This window comes from Apteryx mantelli, chromosome 3, assembly GCF_036417845.1.
Source record: "Apteryx mantelli isolate bAptMan1 chromosome 3, bAptMan1.hap1, whole genome shotgun sequence".
NCBI lineage: Eukaryota > Metazoa > Chordata > Aves > Apterygiformes > Apterygidae > Apteryx > Apteryx mantelli.
This window is the reverse complement of record NC_089980.1, coordinates 105538273-105561364: the sequence shown is the minus strand read 5'-3', so window position 1 is coordinate 105561364 and position 23092 is coordinate 105538273. Positions and strand designations below refer to the sequence as shown.

Below are 23092 nucleotides of genomic sequence, written 5' to 3'. Positions count from 1 at the left end.
AAATCCAACTTGAAATCTCAGCATGATGAGTACTAGATGGAAAGAACTCTGTTGAAGTATTGTTGATTCAGAAACTTTAAAAAATGTATGACCACAACGTTAAGGAAGCAAATTCTTTGTCCATTCTGGTGAGAAAAACACGTTCTGGGTACCTGGTGTTCTGACAGATGTGTGCTGCTTTCCATGATAAAAAAGAAGTAAGGAAAATGAATTACTTCTACTGGATTTTAAATCCTAACTTTTCAGGTATTTTCTACATGTTAATAGTGTGGTCCTTACTCCAACTGGAGGTCTTTGGTTTTGCATTAATTTTTGCCTGGATAGGATAATCCAATCTATAATAAATTTTATATCTATATGAATAGATATATCTATTTTATATGTATCTATAATAAATTTTTAAGTGATAAGAACAAATTAGCACATACTAACACTCTGTACAATATTCAGTGATGTAACTGTTTGCTTCATGTCACTATGATGACTATATTGTTAAACCAAGCAATCTTCTTCTTAGTGCTACTGTCTTTCTTTACCTTCAGCAAATGCTGAAAGCGTCAAGAAAATAGACAAGACAGATTCAGATTAGGCAGTTCTGAGGAAGATCTAGTAAGTCATATCAAGTGATGCAGTAAAGCTGATGAGTCTGACTTCTAAGGACTTAAGACTATGCCTAATTTCTGGTCCCAAAATCTGTGAAAAATCTTTGAAAGTTGCAGGAGCAGGATTTATTTTAACTGAAAAAGACAAAATATATAGTGGTCTAATAGACATTTTAGAATAGTGAAAAAGAAATAGTAACTATTAAGAAATTGTTCATCATAGTTGCAAGCATAGGTTGTCACTTTTTAACAGAAACGCTTCCTTTTTCAAGTAGCAATGTTGGCCTAATGCTTCAGGAAAGAAGTGGTTATATGTATTTGAGAAATTATGCTGTGCTGTACATAAAGAAAATACTCCTTTTGCTTCTCATATCAATCAGCTGACATGGATGGTGTATGCATGTTTTTCAAGCACACACTGTGCAGATTAGTGTGTAAACATTTTTAAATAGTTCTTGGTTGTTTTTCAATGAACACACTGGGAATAGGTAACTGTCTGCTCTAGAGCATTTATATAGGTCTTGATGGCTCTTCTACTCTAATTGTTTTGAGATCCTCACAGATATGTCCTCACATACTTACTTCCTTCAGTTCCAGTGGAAGAGGTCCGTAATTTGTATGAAACAGTTCAGTTCTAAAAAGCCAAATTAAAAAAATACTGTGTGGATTTGGTAAAAGCGTTTAAAAAAGAACTTTAAATAAATTTCTCTTCTCCTTTCTTGTATGTTGGTAAAGCTGTAGTGGATAGTATCCCTGTCATATGTTTGTGCTGCTTCTGTGTCTAGGAGAATCAAAACACTTCAGTAGCATAATTCTGGATTTGCACAGATATTAATAAAAGAATATCTTAGTTAGGATTGTAATTCAAAATTCAGTAGGCTTTTATTACAGATACCATGAACACAAACACATTGCTACAGTTGCTCCGGCTTTCCAGAGAGTGCACAACACAGTTTTTTAGGACTGTTTATTTAAGAGAGTTATTAATCAGAGCACTGTAGTACTTACTTAAAATGGCATCACTCTATAGTTGAATGCACTACTAACTCAGTTAACAGTGTGTGTGATTTGAAAGCGTTTAGCTTAAAAGCAAGTGAAGTACAATGGTGGCATTAATTTAATGGCATTCTATACAGATTTAACTTGATAGTTAAAGTCCACATGGGCAGGCTGGACAGGAGACTCAGGATGATAGGAAGCTTTGATTATCAAAGTTTTATGTGATGCTGGGCAAGGTACTTAGGGCTGTGTATAGAAAGGGATTCTCCAGGAGATCTCTCAGATATTTTCCCTTCATCTTCTTTCCTCCACCTTCAAGAGAAAATAGTTAATAAGTAGCATATTGATATTACAATCTCTCTTGTACTGATACAATTTCACTAAATTCAATAAGATCCATTCATTTGATTCCTGGGCTTTGCTTACAGCTTTTCTGTTGTTTGACTTGCTTATTTTTACTGTTGGCCGTTAGACATCTGAAAGTTGAGTGATGTTCACAGTACTTGAACTGGATACAGACCTGGGAAGAGTTACCTAGAAGCAGTTACTTACAGTTCTCTGGACCATCACGTGAGCTACTCCTAAGACACAGACCCTTATGCTGGCGGGGGTCACAGATGGTGGCCCAGAAGCACCAGGATGCTGACTGCGGGGCCATGAATCCATGCAGCCTTTAGAGGAACTCTGTGCTAGAGTCACTGAAAAGTTGTAAAACTCAAGGTGCTTCATGGATGGTTCAGCATGTTTGGGCAAAATTCCTTTTTAGAGTAAGGTGCCTCAAAAGATAGGTATGATCTCAAGTCTTGCTTAAGTCTCTCTGTTAGCCCTTAATGTTTCTGGTCTGGATTTATTTTTCCTCATTTTAAGCACTTAATGAGGCATGCACTCACTTTTAGAGGTTAGTTGCCTGAGCTTTTTCTGTAGTCGAAGAAGGGGACACTCCTTCAGTTTTCAAAACCCTGAACTATTCTATCATCCATGGGGGTGGAGAGAGAAATGCAGAAGTGCAAATGCTTATTAATATATAACATAATTACAGTAGTTTATTAAATTACTTCTAAAACATGCCTTATAATTAGTAAATTTCTAACTTTGTTAGTCATTGAAGAACTGTAACAGTATCCATGATGTACAGTCTTTTTTTTTTTGCATCTGTGCTCTTTCCATTGGCATTAACATGTCTGGAGTTCATCACTGCCCTTTTTTCTCCTTCTGCTGACATAGAGGAAGAGTAAGAGGCTCCATAGGTGGTAAAGTGAATGGAAGAACTGCATTTCAAGTGTTTATATTTGAGATAGTTATATTGAAAAAAATGTCTGTCTTTGTAATACAGAAGCAGACAGACAATGCAGACAATTTGGGCTTTTCAAGCTAGCTACTATTAATGTTTGAAAAACAGAACTCTTTAGTAGTTGGTATCAAAGTTGCTGCAAACCTTAGCAGCTCTCCTCATGTGATAAATAGTACACTTTGGAATGGAAGTGCTACACAGGCTTTAACTGCTTTAGACACAGAGTTGAGAGAGAAGTGATTGCTCTGAAAATTCACTTAATCTTGAAGCTTCAAAATTATTTTTGTGTTTTATGTAAGTGTAACAAGATAGGGAAAACTGTAACAAATATATTTATATTTTTAAAACGTGGTGTTATTCTGAAGAGCAGTAGGATTCCAGATGAGTGGGACTAAATCATATTACCTTTGATCCCAATTGGAAACCTTCAGGCATTACTTTAGTGCACGTATCAAATAAGTGGGTCTCTTTTAGACTATAACAATTTTCGTCTGAATTATAAGTTCAGGTGTATTGCAACAGTAAAATACTCTTCTTTTAATTAGCAGTGATGTGTGAAAGAGTACTATTCACTTCTGTCTCTTTTTGAAGGAAAAAAAAGTAAACTTCGAAATTGCTTTCATTTTGTTCATCTGTTTTTTTCCCCCAAACCATTCATGTTATTTGAAATATCGGTAAGGAAAATAAAGCGATCTTTCAAAGGAATTTTAAAAAGGTACTTGATTGGCAGTAGTGCAAATTATTTATATGAATTTTCTGCCAAGAAAAGTTCACTAGGAACAGAATAAACTGGCTATATCAGCTGACTTCAAAATTCTCAAGTAGTCTATACTCTTCCATGGGAGAATCTGCAAGAAGGAAAGGGAGAAAGACACAGGAAAAGTCTAGGTTTTTTCTTCCTTCTCGCAGTCTTCTTGTAAGTCTCTTGGGATAAGGAATTGGGGAGGAGACTGTTAGCTGAGGGTATTGTTTAATTATCAGATTGTACTGAGAAGAGGTAGACGTTTGTAAAAGTTGTATGCTTCCTGTACAGGATGAGGAATTCAGTAGAAACATCTGCTATGAGAAGAAAGGGCAAAATTCATAACAGTAACAACTAAAATGTAAATGCTACAGCACTCAACATTATCTGTCAACATCACCACTTTCTGTGTTAATCCCAATATCTCTGAAAGGAAAGGGTCTCTCTCTCTCTCTCTCACTCTCTCAGGAATCACAGTCCTGGGAAAGGGTACAAAGGGACAGTAAAAGCTGAACCATTTCATGCCAATCTCAGCAGAAAGGGAAGCTCCATGTTTTGTACAATAACTCTGTGGTTGGAATAGCAAGGCAAGAAGTAGAAGACCTGTATTTAGTTTGTTATCATCTCCCAGCTCACTGTGAAATACTTTGTCTACCAACACCTGAAAGCCACTCTGTTAAGCCAGTCTGATATTTAAAACAATTCCATTTTGTGTAGACTGTATTGGACTAGGTAGGAAGACAACTATATAGCCTAGTGAATAGGCACTCAATTAAGAGAGGGGATACCTGGGCTCAAGACCCTGTTGCAACAAATGGTTGCATATTTAATATTGAACAGACATTCTATGAGGCTGAGTTCCTAAACAGTCACTGACACACAAGCTGGGACCCAGATCTTCTCTCTCGCAGGCAAGTGTCTTAACCAGTAAGCAGGACAACCATGCTTGATGCTGCTTTTTATCTCTCTTCCCCATCCTTCCCAGCCTGTATAAGTGGCCCATGAAAAATGGAGCAGGTGCAGCAAGAGTGAACCAGAGGGTCCTCCCATTCCCCAGGTAGCATATATAGTCCACTGTGTTCAACTTCTCTTATTCTTGTGTTTGAATATTAAATGTTAAACAAAAGGCCAAATTCAGATTTGGCATGGGAGAAAGGCCAGCAAGCCTGTATGTCCCTCAACATTAAGAAGAAGAAAGGTTTAGAGAGAGAGGTAGGAAAGAAGTGCATCTGGTTATGGTTGCTCACTGATGGAGTGGAGAGCTCAGATTGTGTCAGTCTTCTGAACTAGCACATTATTCCTGCCCAGGGACCACGTGAATCTTCTGTTATCATTCCAGATTCACTGTATGCACTTTCCAGTTTCACTGTATGCTTTTTCAAACCAAGACCCGTCCTCCACTGAAAGGGGGCAAAGTTTCAACTTGCACAGACGATACATTGTCACGTAACAGCTATATACAGACTCATTAAGGCCACAATGAGAATGTAAACTTTCTGGTGAGGAAGAAAAGTAAATAGACGTCATTGTGATGGAGAGGGGAAGTCGGATTGTCTCCAGCAAATGCAAATAAGGCATGGAGACATTTCTGGAGCACTTACTCTGTTGCCATGCATAACAAGCCATGTATTTCAGAGAGACTTCATTTTTATATTGTAAGTATTTTTAAAACTTTACTGTGGAGAAATCATTTCTAGATGTAGTTTAAATAAATATGTAGAGTAACATTCCTATTCCACTGAAGTCAACAGAAATTTTCCTATTTATTTTAATATGGTCAAGATTTCCTTTGCAGATTGATCAAGTTCTGTTTAAAGTAATGGAAAACTAGAACATTCCTATGTTTAGAGGCTTTTCATATTTTTAGATGTCTCATTTTAGGAAAGTTTTAAGGATTCCTTTAGGAATTCCATGGGAATTTTGCATAAAATAGCAATGCTGGCTAAGGAGTGGAACTCTTTAACGTAAACTGGAAAAGAGTAACCATTTGGTTTCCAAGCCTCTGAACATGTACGTTTAGCCATAAAAGTAAGAAATTTTTATCACTTTTACTCTTGCTTAGAATTTTTTAAAGTATACATTTTAGAAGGAAAATGTGATATCTACAGAGATGAAAATGTTTCATTATTATGAAATAGAGCTGATAAGAATTGATGCGTTTTGTATTTTAGTTTTGGAGAGAGGCTTTTTGCAGTCTGGAAGAGGGCAAGCAGTGAAAATATTTAAAAGACCCTGTGAGCTATTTCCAAAAGATGGTCGGGATAAATATATCAGCATAGTTTCACCTTAACCCCATTGGTAATTTATATTCAGATAAGTCACACAAAGTCACTTGGAAAGAGAATCTTCAAATAAATCCTTACTGGAGTTGAAACTGTTTTTAAATATCGGCATTCCTGAATCCTCTGTGTCACCTACTTTATTAAATCAGATTTCTGCTGCATATGTTTCCATGTCACTGCCTCTGAGACATTTTATTTGAGCTCCAAGGTGTTGTGGTATTCTGGAATCATGCTGCTGAGTTTCACTTAGTATTTGAGGTTGAAAATCTACCTTTAGTGAGCCAGAGTTTTTTCTATCTCAACAGTTTTTATTCAGGCAGTCTATGCAAACCCCTAACGTGATATTGCTAAGAGTTTCTGCAGGGCACACTCCTCAGGTCAAACCCACAGGATTTTATTCAGAAGTTGGTTTGTGTTCTGAATCTTGGCTGTACAGGAGCTGAGTGACACTGAAACACATGCTGAGAAGCTAAACTTTAAATAAACTTTTTGATTTTTTCATCAGGAATCCCATATGTAAAATCAGTCCTTAGTATCCTCTTTATTTCCTCCCCTTCCTTACTCCAATTAGCTTCCTTGTCTTGCTTTTGGTTGTTTTACAAGAGGTTCCCAAGTGTGTTGTGGAGACCTGTGAGGGAGCTGCTGAAAAGCACTGGGGCAAAGGAAGAAAAACATGGCTTGAGGACAGGAACTGTGATACATTCATCTGCACAAACTTCAGCTCATGTTTGCCAGGCTTTTAAAGTTAAATCATGACATTTGCTGACTGACTCAGCCTGTAACCCAGTGCTAAGTTCAGCTGGGGCTATTCATAAACTGTCACACCTTTGTGTGCAATTCATAAATAAACTTTTATGACTTGCAGTTTTACCTAGCACAGATCTGGAAAATGGACTCCCTAGAGTTGTCATGTCAAGAACTGACTAATGTTAGCACTTGTTAATAGTTTTCACATAATATGCACTGGAAAAGTATACCACTATTTAAGTCACTTTTCAGCCATAGGTCCCTTTCTCTCTAATGATAGTGAATTTTATTTTGGGGAACCTGACTACGATTTGATCCTTATCTGTATGATTGAAGATTTAGGTAAGTGTGACATTACAGGGGCTGAAGTCCCTTTTTGTATATATTCTTACTGATAATGTAGGTAATATGACTGTGTGAGTAGTATGTGATAGAGGGTGTGGTGTTGCAATCAGTTTCAACCAGTCAAAGCTTCTGCTGTTAACAAAAGAGTAGTAATGTCCACCCCGACCACCTATTCCTGCTGCTGGTCTTCTGCTAGTTCTCATATACACCCAGCTAGATCAGGGAATTGATCTCCCTGAAAACAAATACTATTTTTTGCTGATTTAGCTTTGCCAGACTAGTTCTCTAGTATCATGATACAAAGAGATATCTGAAAGTAGAAAATGTACTCTTTTTCTTTTCTGATAGAACTTAGGTATTGGAATCAACCCTAAATGCAAAACTCATGTAGCATTATATTTCATCCAGACCCATATGAAGTTCTCTTGTTCCCAACTGATTCTGTGCAGGTATTTCATAGTGTATTTTTAATATTTGAAAAAATGGGAAAAAAGTGCATAGTCAAGTAGACAGTAAGCACGTGCTTGAGAAGGTGTGCATCCACTGCATAAATATATTATTATTATAATTATAATGTACTGAAGAACCAGCAGCCTATTTAAATTTAAATACTGTAGTTTATTTCAGGTATCTGTTTTATTCCATAAATACCATTTTTCATTTCTTCAATAGACATAAAGACATTAATATAAGTGTTCCACTGAATTTCATGAAATTTTGTTGCATCTAAAAGCAGTTAGAGAGATTTGTCATACTTAGGTCATTTGTTGTCTCAATATATACATTATATCATGATGAGACTCCTCACCCTTTCTTTTCTTGATCTTTAGTATAATATACAAACAGATCAGTACAGAAGTTGTGATAACGTCTCTGCCAAATCATCAGATAGCGATGTCAGTGATGTGTCAGCCATTTCCCGAACCAGCAGTGCCTCACGCCTCAGCAGCACAAGTTTTATGTCAGAGCAATCTGAACGCCCTCGGGGCAGGATCAGGTGAGTTCTCAATGCAGCTTGAATTGTATCACACATCTTTTTCTTGTTGAAGTGCCAAAATACAACTAGAAATGATGGAAATTAGATGACCACAGCAACATAAGAGTTTATGAAATGTATCTGTGTACATACAGTCTTCCATTGCTAGCGTAAGATGACAGTACTTTTTGCGCCTGTGCTTCTAAAACAGAAAGCAAAAATTGCCATAAAGAAAGAGCAGATTAATATATTTATTGCAAGTGGAACTTGCACACACACTATCATCTCATCACTAAGCATGAATCAGTGTAAACTATATGCCAAAAAAGTATTAGAGCAGAAATCTTGCTATAGTTGTCATCCGAAGAATTTTCTGTCATAAGACAACTCTGTTGTTCTTTCTTTCTATCTCTGTATTTATCTGCCTACCTACACACATGATAAATCACTGTCATTGAAACAAATATTTATATAGTAATCTTTAATCTCTGCTTCAAAAGTGGTTGTAGTAGTTTATGTTATCAATAGTCAAATATCTCTTTCTTCCTTGATAATAATATACTTCTCAGTTTAGTACTTCTTGAGATATACAGATGGAGTCCTATCTTGATTTAAGTCAATGACAAAACTCCCACCAGCTAGAATAGATGTAGGATTGGGCTAGTAGTCTATGATCACATCCACTAGCATCTGAGCTCTCACACATTTGACTTTACATAAGTGTTACAAGACAGGGGATGAATTAAGAACTCTAAAAAATTGTCCCTATGAAGAAAATGAGTATGATAAAAGTCTGGATGTGTTATTTAGTGCTTCAGAACATTTCTAAACAGATTTGCCAACAAAGAAGTTCAACTGCAAGGTATAGTTTGGTCTGCTTCCTCCATGGGAAGGGATGTTAGGGGGACTCAGAAACTGAGCTCTATATTTGAACTAGGCCCACCTCATTTTGTCGTTAAAGGAAGTTCACAAATATATTCAAAAACATGTTTCAAATGGGTGAAATCATAACCTGAGACTTGCATTAATAATGTAATCTATAATCCAGCAGAACATTGTGGTGGAACTGTAAATGTATTTAAAGTTATTTGTGTTTTTAAAATTATTTTAAATCATGTGTTTAAATGCTACATTTCATTGGAGCGTAACTTCTTAGTGCTTGTCTCTTACAGAGGACTTTAATCATTCCAAAATGGCTATATTTTCAAGACACCGAATTTCCTCAACTAGGCACTGTCACAGTATCTTTGACAGGTTGAACAAAATAGAATTTTTTCCCATAAATATGTCTCTGGTGAGAAGATTTTATCAGGAAAGTTCATTGGGTTCAGAATGTCTGATCACAAATATCAGAAGGGTCTTAGCCGCAGGAGAATCAATAACCTCATGCTAGGCTGGAAAGGGGGAAACCTAGAGTCAAATCCTTGTTCTGATTCAATCTCTTGCAGAGAGAGCACCTTGGGAACAGGTGAACAAATATGAGAAAGAAATTAACTGCTTTTGAAAGTCAGTCATAATTTTTTTTCTTCTAAGCTTGATGTGTTTATTCTCCCCCAAAATCCCATTAAAATCAGTGGGAGATGCCTAGTATACTGCCTTGGCAGTTAATGCAATGGAGCAAAATTTTAAGATCATGAAAAGTATAGAGATGGACTGGATTTAATCACTTTCATAAATTTATCACATTGAAATCTGATCTTATCAGTGGTTCTCTACTGTTTCATCCCAATTCTTTGAGGACTTTCTGTATAAGACTGACTTTCCTTACATGAGCTGACCCATTCACTTCAGTGGAACTTTTTAGATTATTTGCTTGTAAAAGTCTTATCCTGGACTGAGTCCCTATGAATGTACATGTTTCTTGGGCATATAAAACTGCTGAAATCAATAGGGCCATTCATGTGAGCAAACATTGCAAGATCAGACTTTTAATACTGTTTTTGTAGAATGCTGTACTTGATCTTTCTTTTACCATTACTGATAATGAATCTGGTCTTGTGATATAGTATGTCTTAAAATTAATCATTTAATTCATTTTTAGATTTAACTCATAGGTACTTATAATGCTAGTCAAATACTGTTTCTTACTGAGGTTTAAAATCATATTCATGTTATGTTGTTAGAAAGCATTGTATCCAGCAGATTTAGGATTAGCCTCTGCTGTTCATAATTTTCCATGCGAGCTATCTATGCTTATTTTTGAATATTTGCACTTGGTGACTAAGGAAAGGCTGAAGTCCTTAAAGACCTGCAAAAGTGATGTATCATGGGAATTAGATATCAAGAGAGGTCAAAAAGGAAAGAAATTAGATGTTGAAGAAAAGAAAAGAAGGCATTTTGCTGATGACCTGAGGCAAAGTTAGCTTCCACCACTCCTCTGTCTCTACTGGTAGCCTCTGTCACATAGGTTTTAATCACTTTTTTGTGCAGCTTACTTTTTACATGGAAGTGAAGAGTAAGTTTGGGGTAAGGGGTTGATTATATTATGAGCAGTTTTTCAGAGCGAGATTCATCCTGTTTAACTTCAGCCTTAAAAGCTACGCATCTACAGTGGAATTCATCTAAAACTTATGTGTTAGATTATTTGTCTAACTTCCCTAAGTCATCTTTAGAAAGAGGCAAAGACCTCTTATCTTGGGTGGTTCACCTCATCTTCAGATAGATGTCAAAGATGGTCAAATTGTTCTCTTTTTACATTAATTTTTGAAAGAATCCTAAAGGACTAGTTTAGATAGGTTACTTTAATTTTAGGCATAAGAAATGAAGTGAAATTAATTCTTTCTTTTAGTTACTAGTATTTCCTTGAGTTCAAGTAAATACTGATTTGAAGTTCAAAGTTTATGAGTAATTTGATGTTTAATTTTATTTTTGTCTCCAAAGAACCTGATGTTAACATATATCAGTCATGCCGCATGTTAAGGTTAGAGCAGGAGGGGCAAGAAAAAAAGCATTTTTAAACTTCCCGTCTTCTACTTTATTGAAACCATATTTCCACAATCATCTTCATCTGCAAGTGCATCAGCCCAGTGACCATGGCAAGTGTGTGAGTTTGTTAATGTTAAGTTTAAACACAGAAACTTACTTAAACTGCCTTTTTTATGCAGCTACTTTCGTACCTTTTGGAGATGAGAGCTATGAAGAACCTAGTAAGCATGTAGAAGCTTAAAGCAGGTGACCCAGTTTTAGCCACTTCCCTTAACTAACTCATCCAACCAGTATCCTTTGGTGCCCTCTGTAGTCAAGAGAAAAATACACAAATTCAGAATACACAAGGAAGGTTCCTGCTCTGCATCACTCTCTCTCTACATTGAGTAGAGGAGAATGAAGCCTAGGGATAATCACCAGCAAGCTGAGTTAACTAAATTAAATGGAGAAGTGTGGCTGGAGATTAATTACTCCAGCCATCAGATTAGTAACCTGAAGTTAAACTGTACCCCTTTAACATCACTATGTGAACTGAAAAACATTGGTTACTTACTCATGTAAAGGGTTGTGGTGTCAATTTCTGAACGTGAAGTGGGCTAGCTGTTTTTAAGAAAGCAGTAGTTTTAGTTAATATTATTAGTTAATGTAACCTGATTATCCCTCAAATTAATGCATCTGTGAAAAGGGTTATAAGTTAAGATTCTAGGCATATAAAGGTACAACACACTGTCTTGTTTAGGCTGTCACTAGCAAAACAGCAACAGTTTTCTTGTAATTCTGTACAAGGTATCATTATTCCTGGATGTCAAAAGGGCGGCGGTTGCTGGTCACAGTGAATGCAATTTATATCCACTGACTTCACTGCCACTCCTGCCAGCATAAACAGCTTCCTGACCTTTCTTCCCAAATCCTAAAGGGGGAAATATCCTTAAAAAAGGTAGCTAATGCTTTTTTCCCATCAATCCAGGCAGAATTGATCAATAGCTTGCTCTCTTTCAATTTTGAGGGGTTTGTATTCTTTCATTTCAGGCAATGTATTCTATATTACCTTATATTTATAAATAGTTATTTCTTTTTGCAATCAGTAAAGGTTTTAAAGCCTGGAACCACACCTTTTTCTTATGACTTTTATAGCGTATGCATTAACTGTAAATGTGTAACAATTTGCATTTGTTCAGTAATATTTAATTTTCATGTATAACTCCTTGAGTTACATTACATTCAAATTACATTGTGTATTTCATAATACACATCATTTACAGAACAAAATACTGTCTATATAATAAAGATAAAACAAATTGAAGCATAACAACACAGAAATACTGTGCATCTTATTTGAATAGATAGATGACACACTATCCATTCTTTGGTTCAAATTCCAAATGTAAAGTTTTGTAGTATTAGGAAACTTGAGAATGCTGAACAAGTTAGTAACATTGGGAGAATGAAAGCAAATCTTGATCAACCACAAGACTCTGTCTAAACCTTTTAAGGCACCAGGCTAATCTCATTCCCACAGTATATTTGTAATTGAATTACTTGTCAGAAAGCTGTGACATAGCCTGCATGGCAAATACCATTAGTTCATCTTCAGTCTGAAGATTTTATTGATTAACATTTCTAATAGCTTACAAGAGGGAATTATGATTGATGCAAGTTCTACATATAAGTATATAAAATAGCTTCTTCATTTCTAACTTGATTAGCATTTTCAGGTGGATGTTTCAACAAACAGCTATGCATGAGTAAATTTGTCTAGTTATGAAATTATTTCAAACATCTTTCTTGTTACCGTACTGGGAATTTTGCTTAACTGTCATGCTTTCTAGTGGAAGTCCAGGCAAATATCAGATGTTCTGGGAATACTGACTTAAATCAGAACCAGACTTCTGTATTTGGCTTGCAGTAGTATTTGGAGTCAGTTTGTTTCATCACTAAAGTCAGGTTACCAGATGGAGCAAATCCTCCTGGAAACCATTTTCAAACATCCTAAGGAAAAGAGGGTGACTGAGAGTAATCAGAATGGATCTATGAAGGGGAAATCATGCCTGATCGACTTGATAGCCTTTTATAGTGAGATGATTGGCTTGGTTGATGACAGGAGGGCAGTGGACATATTGACTTCAACACTGTCTCTTGTAACATTCTCACAGACAAAATGAGGAAGTACATGTTAGACGGGTCGACAGTGAGGTGGACTGAAAACTGACTGAACTGCCTGGCTAAAAGGGTTGTGATCAGCAGCACAAAGTCCAGCTGGAGGCCGGTCACTAGTAGAGTAACCAGAGGTCGATACTGCAGCCAATACTGTTTAACATCTTCATTAATGACCCGGACGATGGGACAGAGTGCACCCTCAGCAAGTTTACAGACAATATAAAACTGGGAGGAGTGGTTGGTACATCACACTGTTGTGCTGCCACTCAGAGGGATCTCGACGGGCTAGAGAAATGGGCAGACAGGAACCTCATGAAGTTCAGCAAAGGGGTATGCAAAGTCCTGCCCCTGGGGAGGAATAACCTCATGCACCAGTACAGGCTGGGGACCAACTAGATGGAGAGCAGCTTTGCAGAAAAGTCCCTGGTGTCCTGGTGGACAACAAGCTGACCATGAGCCAGCAATGTGCTCTTGCAGAAAATAAAGTCAACGGCATCCTGGGCTGCATTAGGCAGAGCGTTGCCAGCAGGTCAAGGGAGATGATCCTTCCCCTCTACTCAGCCCTAGTGGGGTTGCATCTAGAGTACTGTGTCCAGTTCTGGGCTCTCCAGTACAAGAGAGACATAGAGCTACTGAGCAAGTCCAGTGAAGGGCTACTAAGATGATTAAAGGACTGGAGCATTTTTCATATGAGGAAAGTCTGAGAGAGCTGTGACTGTTCAGCCTGGAGAAGAGAAGGCTGAGGGGAATCTTATCAATGTGTATAAATATCTGATGGAAGGGAGTAAAGAAGACAGAGCCAGACTATTCTCAGTGGTGGCCAGTGACAGGACAAGAGGCAATGGGCACAAATTAAATACAGAAAATTCCACTTAAATGTAAGAAAAAGCTTTTTTACTGACTGACCACTGGAACAGGTTGCCCAGAGAGGTTGTGGAGTCTCTATCCTTGGAGATATTATAAATATATAAAACCTGAGTGGATACAGTCATGGACAATGATGGAAATTCCACATCCTCTCTGCTCTAGCTGACCTTGCTCTGAGGAGGAGGAGTTGGACTAAATGATCTCCAGAGGTCCCTTCCAACCTCAGCAAGTCTGTTATTCTATGAACAATGTCTTAGGTAGGTAAAATTCTGTATCTGGAGTTAACTTCTAATTCAAGCCAGATTAGGTTGAAGCTAAATGAAAGTAAAATATTTAGATACAGAATGAAAAATAGATGACAGTTAAAAAGTATGAAACAACACAAGTGACAGGAAAGAAAAGATATGTTTCATCTGCGTTCAAAGCCAGAGGTCTTTCTCCTATTTTCATATCATCTCTTGTAGATGCTGACCCTTTACCTCACTCATGCGTACTTTGCAGCTCAGTTTGCATTCATCAAAGGTAATCCTCTGTTGTCATAGCATGCTAGCTTTTAGCGTTCACCTCTTCCTTTGGGTTTCCTTATGGCCTCTTTCAGGTTCAGATCTTCACATTATACACATGCACGCATGCACACACACACATGCACACACAGAGAAAACTGTTGATTCTTAACCAATTTAGGAGGCTGTTCTTGAACCCTGTGCTTTTTGCTTTACTTCTCTGGGCATGAACGCTCTTATGCATACATCTACTCTGAAAATATAAATAATCCTTTGGACTGGAAGGGACCTCTCTAGGATCAGTGAATATAACCCATCCTGTCACAAAGAACTATTGCATATTAATATATTTTCAAGCTCCATCTTGAACTTAATTAGTTGTTTTTGATCTTGCCTGCTTCTCTTAGAAGGTATTTCCAGATCTCATTCCTTTGATGTTCTGAAAATTTATTTTAATTACAGCCTAAATTTATTCACAAAGAGTTTAAACATTTTGTTCACATTTGTCCTTGTGCCAATATTGGCTTCTTATTTAAAGTTTTTTCTCCCTGCTGTTTACTCCCTGATGTATCATAGCAAGCAACTGTAACTTATTGGTTAAACTAGCTGTTCTTTTAGTCAGTTGTATATTATATACTTTCCATTTTCCTGGTCATCCTAGCAGCCCTTCTCTGTCAGTTTCTAATTGGAATTAAACCTTCTTGAATTTTTGTTTCCAGAAGAATATAGTGTAGATGAAGTCTCACCAGTATCTTATATGGTGTTGTTAATTCTGCCCTAATCAACATGTGAAAGATTCCATTTGCTTTTTTCATAGTCATAACATTTGGTTGGAACAGTTGCTTAGCAAGTGGCAAAAATGGTCAAAAAACTACCATCATGTCAGAAGCCGTGCCTTTGGAGACATAGCTACACCTGGATGGATTCCTTAGTTCCCAGCATCTCCCTCAGTGTCCGTTCTCTGCAGATACTGAGCATCTCTGAAGAAATAGCCATTACCAACATGGACCACTGCACAGTGCTCCCTTCAGAAGCTTGCTCCTGGCCTTTTCTCCATAGGCCCTCAATGCCATTAAAATGGGGAGGAAATCTGAGAAACTTATGTCTTTTACTATCCCCTCTCAGATTTAATTAGCAATATTTACTGAGAGGGAAGACTCAGTGAATCCAAATTAGCTGTCAGTTATAACTGTAGTTTCCAAATATACTTAAATTTTTATACTGAAAAGAAAATGTCCCATACTAATGAATCTCTTGTTCATTCTTTTCCTTTAAAAGGAATGAACTTATTAAATTTTGATCTGACCGTGTCTGAGGATGCACAGAAATTGATGCCTTCTGAATGTGGCTGTGAAACTGAAGATAACAAAGCCAGTATATCATGCGAAGTTAACTTTATGGACTCACACTTCTGGTTCAACTCCAACAATTCTTCTGGTTTCTCAGCGGGCATTAGAAGTAACCACTGCTATGTCTGTGTCAGTCTCTAAGAAACTAATCTAATGTTACTTCTGCTGATGGTACTGTCATGACAGGAGTTGACAGGAAATAAGGCCATTTAAATGGCATTTTCTTCTCAATGCTTTTGAGGACTTTCCTAGTTACTGTGACAGTTCTGGAGACTCCCGCTTTTTGAGTCGGCAGTCTCTGGCTTTGTGTAATTGCAGGAGACTCCTTAGCATGGAGTAGGATCACCTGTCCTTTTCATCCTGTTGTAATTTTTGTTCTGTCGGTTACTGTGGAGCCAGCTTCTTCAAGCTTGTAGGGAGATGAGCTTGCAAACTCTAAGCCAGACAAAATGTCTGTTTTGCCCAGTGGTTTGAATTAAGACCTCTCCCTTCCCCTCTTCTAGACTGACACGGGGATGTTCTGCTTGGAGTCCCTTAGGACGTGGTGAGTGCTGACTGGCTTCTTCTCTGTGCTTGTAGCCCCCTCTTACTTGGTAACATTTGTAAATGTATATGCTTGTTTCTGTTCAGTTTCATTTTACACTCCTTATTACACTATTCTCTTACATAAAATGCTCAGTGTCTTGAATGTGGAGCCAGATAGAGGAACTGGAGGTTTGCCGTATCGTTGAGGACAAGACAGCAGTGTTGATTTGCAAAGGATATCTCAAGGAGGTGTAGCCATGGAGGACTCCCTGGTTTGGAAATAGATTTTATCCCATTGGTTTTCCATCCTGCCATGTTGAAGCTAGTTTGACATAATTTACAGTGATATGGGAGAATGAAGTGGAGAGAGTCTGAAGGATCTTCTGACCTCCTCTCAGCTTTCCCAGTAGTGCAAACTGTTGCCACCATAAGCATATATTATGTGAGCTGTGCAATAAAGTTATTCCTTCCTTCCCCCACCCTCCGTTTAGATTGGGGCTGTATCCATCCTTGTCGGTTCAGTAATTCACTTCATATGCATCACATAGCCAGCTGAACAAAATTTAGCTTCATGTCATGACAGTCCAGGAGAATATAACACACCAAAGGCTTTTAATGTATTTCAGTTGATGAATCGCTGTACTGTCTTGAAAAAAAGAGACCCATTTGTTTCGTGTTAATTACAAGAGTAATTAAAATCTGTATATTGAATTTGTGCTGCAGTGTACAGTGTAGTTAATCTTTTTCACTGATATAGAAAAAATTGAAATGTAAAATCTTTTAATGTTTATTATAGATACTTACAGGCAGAATTAGTGGAAGCTACAGCAAAAGAACACTGCTATTTATTCATCAAAAAAAGCAAATCATCTGGGAAAAGGGAACAAATTCACAGGCACATTCAAACTGGTTTTGTTTGGGGTGTTCAACATGCCATGCTAAGCGTCTAAACCTTCTGAAAATGTGTTGGATATTGCAGAATTTTTTGTACCTTACATAGGCTTGATACCATCATCCTTGTACAAACCTGTTTCAGGGGTAGTTCACATTATATACAGAAAGAAGGATTGAGCTATATAAATTTGCAGTGAAATACTGCAGCTCCTGTAGTTTAGCACAAGAAGGATGGATCTTAGACTGGATATCCTAAACTAAATTGGGTGTTCCTGATTTCTAAAGCTCTCTATACTGGTATGGTATTCTGTATTCTGTATAAAAGGGAATATTCTTCTAGTTATGCAAAATGCCCTCAACCCAGATCCTTCCTTGTCTGGCAAAGGAGACGTTCTCATGCACATGGAAGTGCGGAGGTTCCTCTTTTGAGGATTTTGGGAGCCTGCAGGATGTCATAGTCGAAAACAAAATAAATTCATCTTGTATGTAGATGTTGCAGCATCCCAATTATTACAAATCTCCACAGCTTCACAAACCACGGTGTGGCAATACCAGTCTGTATCAAATTGAAAATCTGGTCCTTAAATCTGCGTTTTCATAGAGATGTTTCTTGCTTTTGTGGTGGAATTCAACCACGCGCAGCATTTCAAAATGTCATTGTGGAGAGTCTGTCCCAAACTTCTCAGGCCACACTTCTAAAGCCACAGCTTGATTGCGTATTTGTAGCAGTAATAGAAATAATGCATTATGCTGCATCTGTTTTCGCATATGAATCAGATCAGCCTTTCTGCTTGGAAATTTTAACTCACAATTATTATATGTAGTCACATTTCTAAAGGATTTTCATATTATATATGCTTTAAAGCCTTCATAGCTAAGTATTTGCATGTTTACAGATGGCTACAGTTGTAATCTATCAGAATCATGGATCAGAATCCATACATTAATATGACTTTTTATCAACTTTGAAAGCCCCTATGCAAAGGCACTCTCATTGAAACAATACTCATTTCTGTTCATAATATGAACTGGCATGGATTTGGAGAGTTTATAATGAAGTTGTCCTCTTTTCTGAAGTTTTTCTTCTTCTGCATGATTTTTAATGTTCAAAATGATGAGAGATTTCCCCAATTTATTTCTAAAACTTTGTCTGTAAATTTAGCTTGACTGAGGACCTGAGTATTCTTCTTCATGACAATTTGTAGAACCTGTAATTTTCAGGTGCAACTTCTAGATGACTAGACTGCACTTCACATATATATGAAATACATCATCTTTCATGAAAACAGGTATCCCTCCTTTCTAAGAAGGAAATATGATTAATTAGAACTGAATTATACTGGCTAAAATAATTCATATATTTATAATGCAGTAATATATTTGTTTCCTGCTTAAATGTACAAATAACAAAAATAATCAGAAATATGTGGCTTTTCCTTCTAATTTGAATATTTAAATCTTACTGATTTTCATAGGTATTAAAGTTCAAAATCAACTTTCAAATGTCATACTTCATACACCTACAAGATTAACCTTTAGGTTCTGAGTTACAGTTCAGTAAGCTGTAACTAGGATAGTGTACACCATTTGTAAGGACATAAAATCTCTAAACTTCTAAGGAACTAAATATCTGTTTTCCAACTTAAATGTTTAGCAACTGCATTTTATTATACTATTGTCTGTTAGGTAATAGTCCTCTAGTACTAGATGGCTTTCAAGGGCAAAGTTTTTAAACCTATGTAATTTCCCACTAAATAATATAATGAGTAGAACTGAATTCTTCAAAGCCAGATAAAACATACTTGTTTCTTTTGTTGGTCCCTGTTCAAGCTTGTCTCCTACTGGTGAGGACAATGTACAGTGTTCCCCATTGCCTATTTGATCAAATTTGCTGAATGACTTTCTGTTGCTGGAACATCCTGTAGTCCATTTTTTCAGCTTTGACCAGTGGGGGATTTTTGTGTGTTTTTATGAGAGAGAGAGAGAGAGGGAGAGAGAGAGAAAGAGAATTACCTTAAACTGCTTCACCTTAAAGAAAATTCTATTGTTAATATTCCTTCTTCTTTGGAAATTTTGAGCAGGAGGTCTCCCTTCCATTTTTTGTCATACAAAAAAATAAAATAATACAAGTGATTTAAGAGAGACTTCATTACAGTTTATCACCTTTACTCAGCTAACTCCCACACAAGTGCAAGGTCATACATTTATGTTTATGATTCAGAGATTCTAACAGAGCAGAAAAACATATAATTCTCTGTCTTACACATTCTTGTTTAACTTCATAGGCCCTTGGAGTTTAGAGTAAGGAAGGAGAGAGTTTTGCAGAGAGAGATCAGACATCCGGGACTCTGACTCAAAGAGTCATCAAACCAGTGACACTGTACGAGTGGGGACATTTGGAGTAGCTCTGTCAGAACAGCCCAGTCTGACCTTGCATTGAGACCACCTCTTTCTTCATGGAAGGAAAGGAATTTTTAGTTCAAGAGAATATTACAGAGCTCAAATTGCTTTCCCTTGAATTGTACTGCCCTGGTGACCTGGGATCTCGGTGTGTTTAAACAGTCACTCTGAATATTGAAAACAAACATCGCATAGGGTAGCCAGCCAAACACAGTGGTTTAATTCTTCCTCGGAAGGTATCTTTCTCTTCTGTGTGCATTTGTCGTGTTGACATTTGTACTAAGATAACTATTTGGGGTTTAGAGTTTTCAGCAAATTGAACCTTTAAACATATCTTAATGTCAACAAGCTTCACAGTTTTGAGGGGAGGGGAGAATAAATGGGAAAATGATTAATAGGGGTTTTTTTTGTTGCACAGTAGCAACAAGCAACAGTGAGTGAGCACCAGTAACTTGGAGAAGGATAGTAAGACACAGCTTACATGTGCAAGAAAGACCAAGGTGTTGCTTTGAAAGGTGTATGAGAACTCCCACACAACCAAGGAAGGGTTATGGTTAGCGACTGGTGCAGAGGTTCAGCAAAGTACATATGCTATGCTTTGCCATTCATGCTTTGCTGGAAAGGGATAGATTGAAGTACATGGCAACTGTTCTGCTGAATCAGGATGTTTAACATTTGTTTGTACTTTTAATTCTGGCTGGTTGGACTTCTGCATTGTGTTGAGTACTTGTGTTGAATTGTCAGGCGCTTTCCGTTTCCCTTAGCTTCAGGAGTTAGACTCTTTCAGCACTTGTGATAAGAAACTAATTGAGCACATGTCAGTACTGACTATCTGTTTTGATTTCCCAGATATGTTTTTAACAACTCTTTATTTGTCATTTATAAATACAAACTATTGAAGTCACTATTAGAACTAAAATATTAGACTGTTTTAACTTCTGTACAGCATGACTAAAAGATTAATGGAATTCCAGGTCGATCTGAGAAAGACTGTTATAGATACCAGCACGACTGTTGTATTTACAACACTAATTATATTGCTGACAATTTGCCTGTGTAGAACTGTTTCTTTGTAGTCAAGGTTTCTACTGTAAACAAGACGTTTAGGATCACTGAGTAGAGACTCATTTTTTATTTAATGTAATAAGCAACATTTATGGTGAGGTTACTTCAGTGATTTATAGTTTTGTGTTTAAATACTGAATGAGATTAATTAGTTGATATTACTATGAAGAACATACTCAGTTGCATAGCTCAAATGGCACCCCATAGCATCCAGAATGTAGCCAGTGCTGCTGACAGACTGAAGACTTTCCATGGCTCCTGCCCGTTAAAAATAAAATAATAAAAGTCCTCATGAGATTCATGCCATATGTCTGCCATGTTTTCAGAAGATTCCTTTTCATCTTGGAATTTTCCATTACAAAGTCTTTATTTAAAAATAGGATGTTTAAATTAACATTTTACTATGTGACTGGTGTTAGCATTTATTCCATCCAAAGAGTCTCTCAGTATTAATGAAACAAAGGATGGCATATGGGGCAGCACTATAAAAATCAATATTTTTAAAAGTGTAGTATGCTTTAAAATCATCAACTGCACTTATCCAGTCCATAGTTGCTAATAAAACTCATATTGCAAAAATAAAATGAGGTGACATCAAGACCATCAGTAGTGGGTACTAGATTCAGGTTTTTGATGCAGGCTTTCCACATTTAGTATCCCCATTTGCAGTGTATGTTATGTGTATACGTTCGTGTCCCTGGTACATGTTTGTGTTAGTGCTGTGCTCACCAAACACAAACATGTGTTAACCAAAACATGGAGGGCTGATAAAAAATAAACTCAATTCAACTATAATATTTATCCCAATGAAAAGACCATGCATATAAGAAGTGTTTGAACAGGTCAATTAATGAAGTGTTGCATCCTGGAGCAACCTTCTCTGCAACCACCTCACTCCTCCACTGTATCTCCCACCATTCCTCCCCTACCCAGACTGTTCCTGGCAATTTTCCATGTCCCTTAAGACGAGGTAAGGAGTAATACCATTATGGGTGGTTTTGAACTACGCTTGTGCTGACTGGCCAGCTGGTAGACCAAAAAGAATAGATAACTATTGCTGCTATAACTATAGTAGCCTTTCTTCAGAAAGGGACCCTTTTTAGGTCTCTCTTCTCTGCCTAGTTATCAAACTTCACAAAACATGTTACAACTTGTTATCTTTAACTCCTTTCCTCTGTAGCAATTCTGGTTGAAACTCACCACCATGAGTCATCTGGGGAACAAGTGACAGAAATGAAAGATTGCATAAGGAACACAGGAAACAAGGCTAAAGATTCAGAAAATTCAATATGAGTTAAAAATACGATTCACTGTAATTTTTTTAATCTTTCTGAATTGGAAGTTTATGAGCCAAAAGATAACTTGACCTTCAGAGGAGAGTGTGATAAATAGCACTTGAAACTCTCTAAAACCAGCCTGTACTTAAGATAGTGATCTATTTGCTGTAGACATAATTTACAAGCATTACTACACTTTTAATGATTATTTGGAAGATTATGCTCTGGAAAACATGAGCCTAGGGGCAGCATTGTGAATCTGGATTTCAAAAGCACATCAGCTCATCTTTTTATTTTAAAGCTCAGAGTTCGACTAGTTTCTGTGACTAAGAAACTGATACTTAGAGACCTTTATTTGACGTTTCCTAGAGAGATAACCTGTCAGAACAGAGAGATCTTTTTAACAATCAAAATACTCTTTAATTTTTTACACATATCAAAAGGTCAAGCTGATAGAAAAGTTGTCAGTCTTCAGTGTAACTGAATGTTGAGTAGTAGTGGTATGCTGCTATTTTGCTTAAAATAGAGTGGTTTAAAATTGAGAAATATGAATGTAAGTCCATTCAGTGTGAGCCGAATAGTGTTGAAAAATATACACAATATAGTGCAAAATGCAACTTCTAACTAATGCAGATTTCCTAACGGCTAGCATGACTAGAGCTTCCAGATGTGGACAATTGTGCGTGTTAGCTGTGATCAGATCTGAGAAATGGAGGAGCATCTACTTGTCAAAGCTCCAGGATGATAACAGTGTTCATTCTTGAAAAGAAAGAGCATTTATGCAGCAGGAAGCCTGTTCAAGACCTTTAGATAAAGTCATAAGGATAAAACCTCTCTAGGGATCTTTCCAGCAATGGTCAGCTTTAGGAATTGGTTGCCCCATCTGCATTCCTGACTGTCTGAGAAGGAGGGAGTACATGTACTCTTTCTCAGTTTTCGTATACAGGCATGTCTAGAATATTGACTGTGTGAATGTATTTATGTATGCGTAGATAAATATACATGCAGTAAACTCTTCTACTTTCTGTCTATTAGTATGAAGCCATTAAGTTAAAAGGATGAATATTTTTGATAGGGATATATTTAGGTAAAACTCTGTAAAATTCTTCCTGCCTTCTGTTAGCAGGAGAGAAACTATCACATTGT

At 37.0% G+C, this 23092-nt stretch overlaps 1 protein-coding gene across 1 annotated transcript in view; it reads left to right on the top strand.

Annotated features, from left to right (window-relative positions):
- The window catches only part of LOC106492516 (regulating synaptic membrane exocytosis protein 1), a 207654-nt gene that overhangs the window by 122991 nt on the left and 61571 nt on the right, over positions 1-23092 (top strand). The window contains exon 21 of the mRNA XM_067294112.1: positions 7839-8005. Within this exon, the coding sequence (XP_067150213.1) occupies positions 7839-8005 (167 nt within the window). The remainder of the gene's footprint in view (positions 1-7838; positions 8006-23092) is intronic.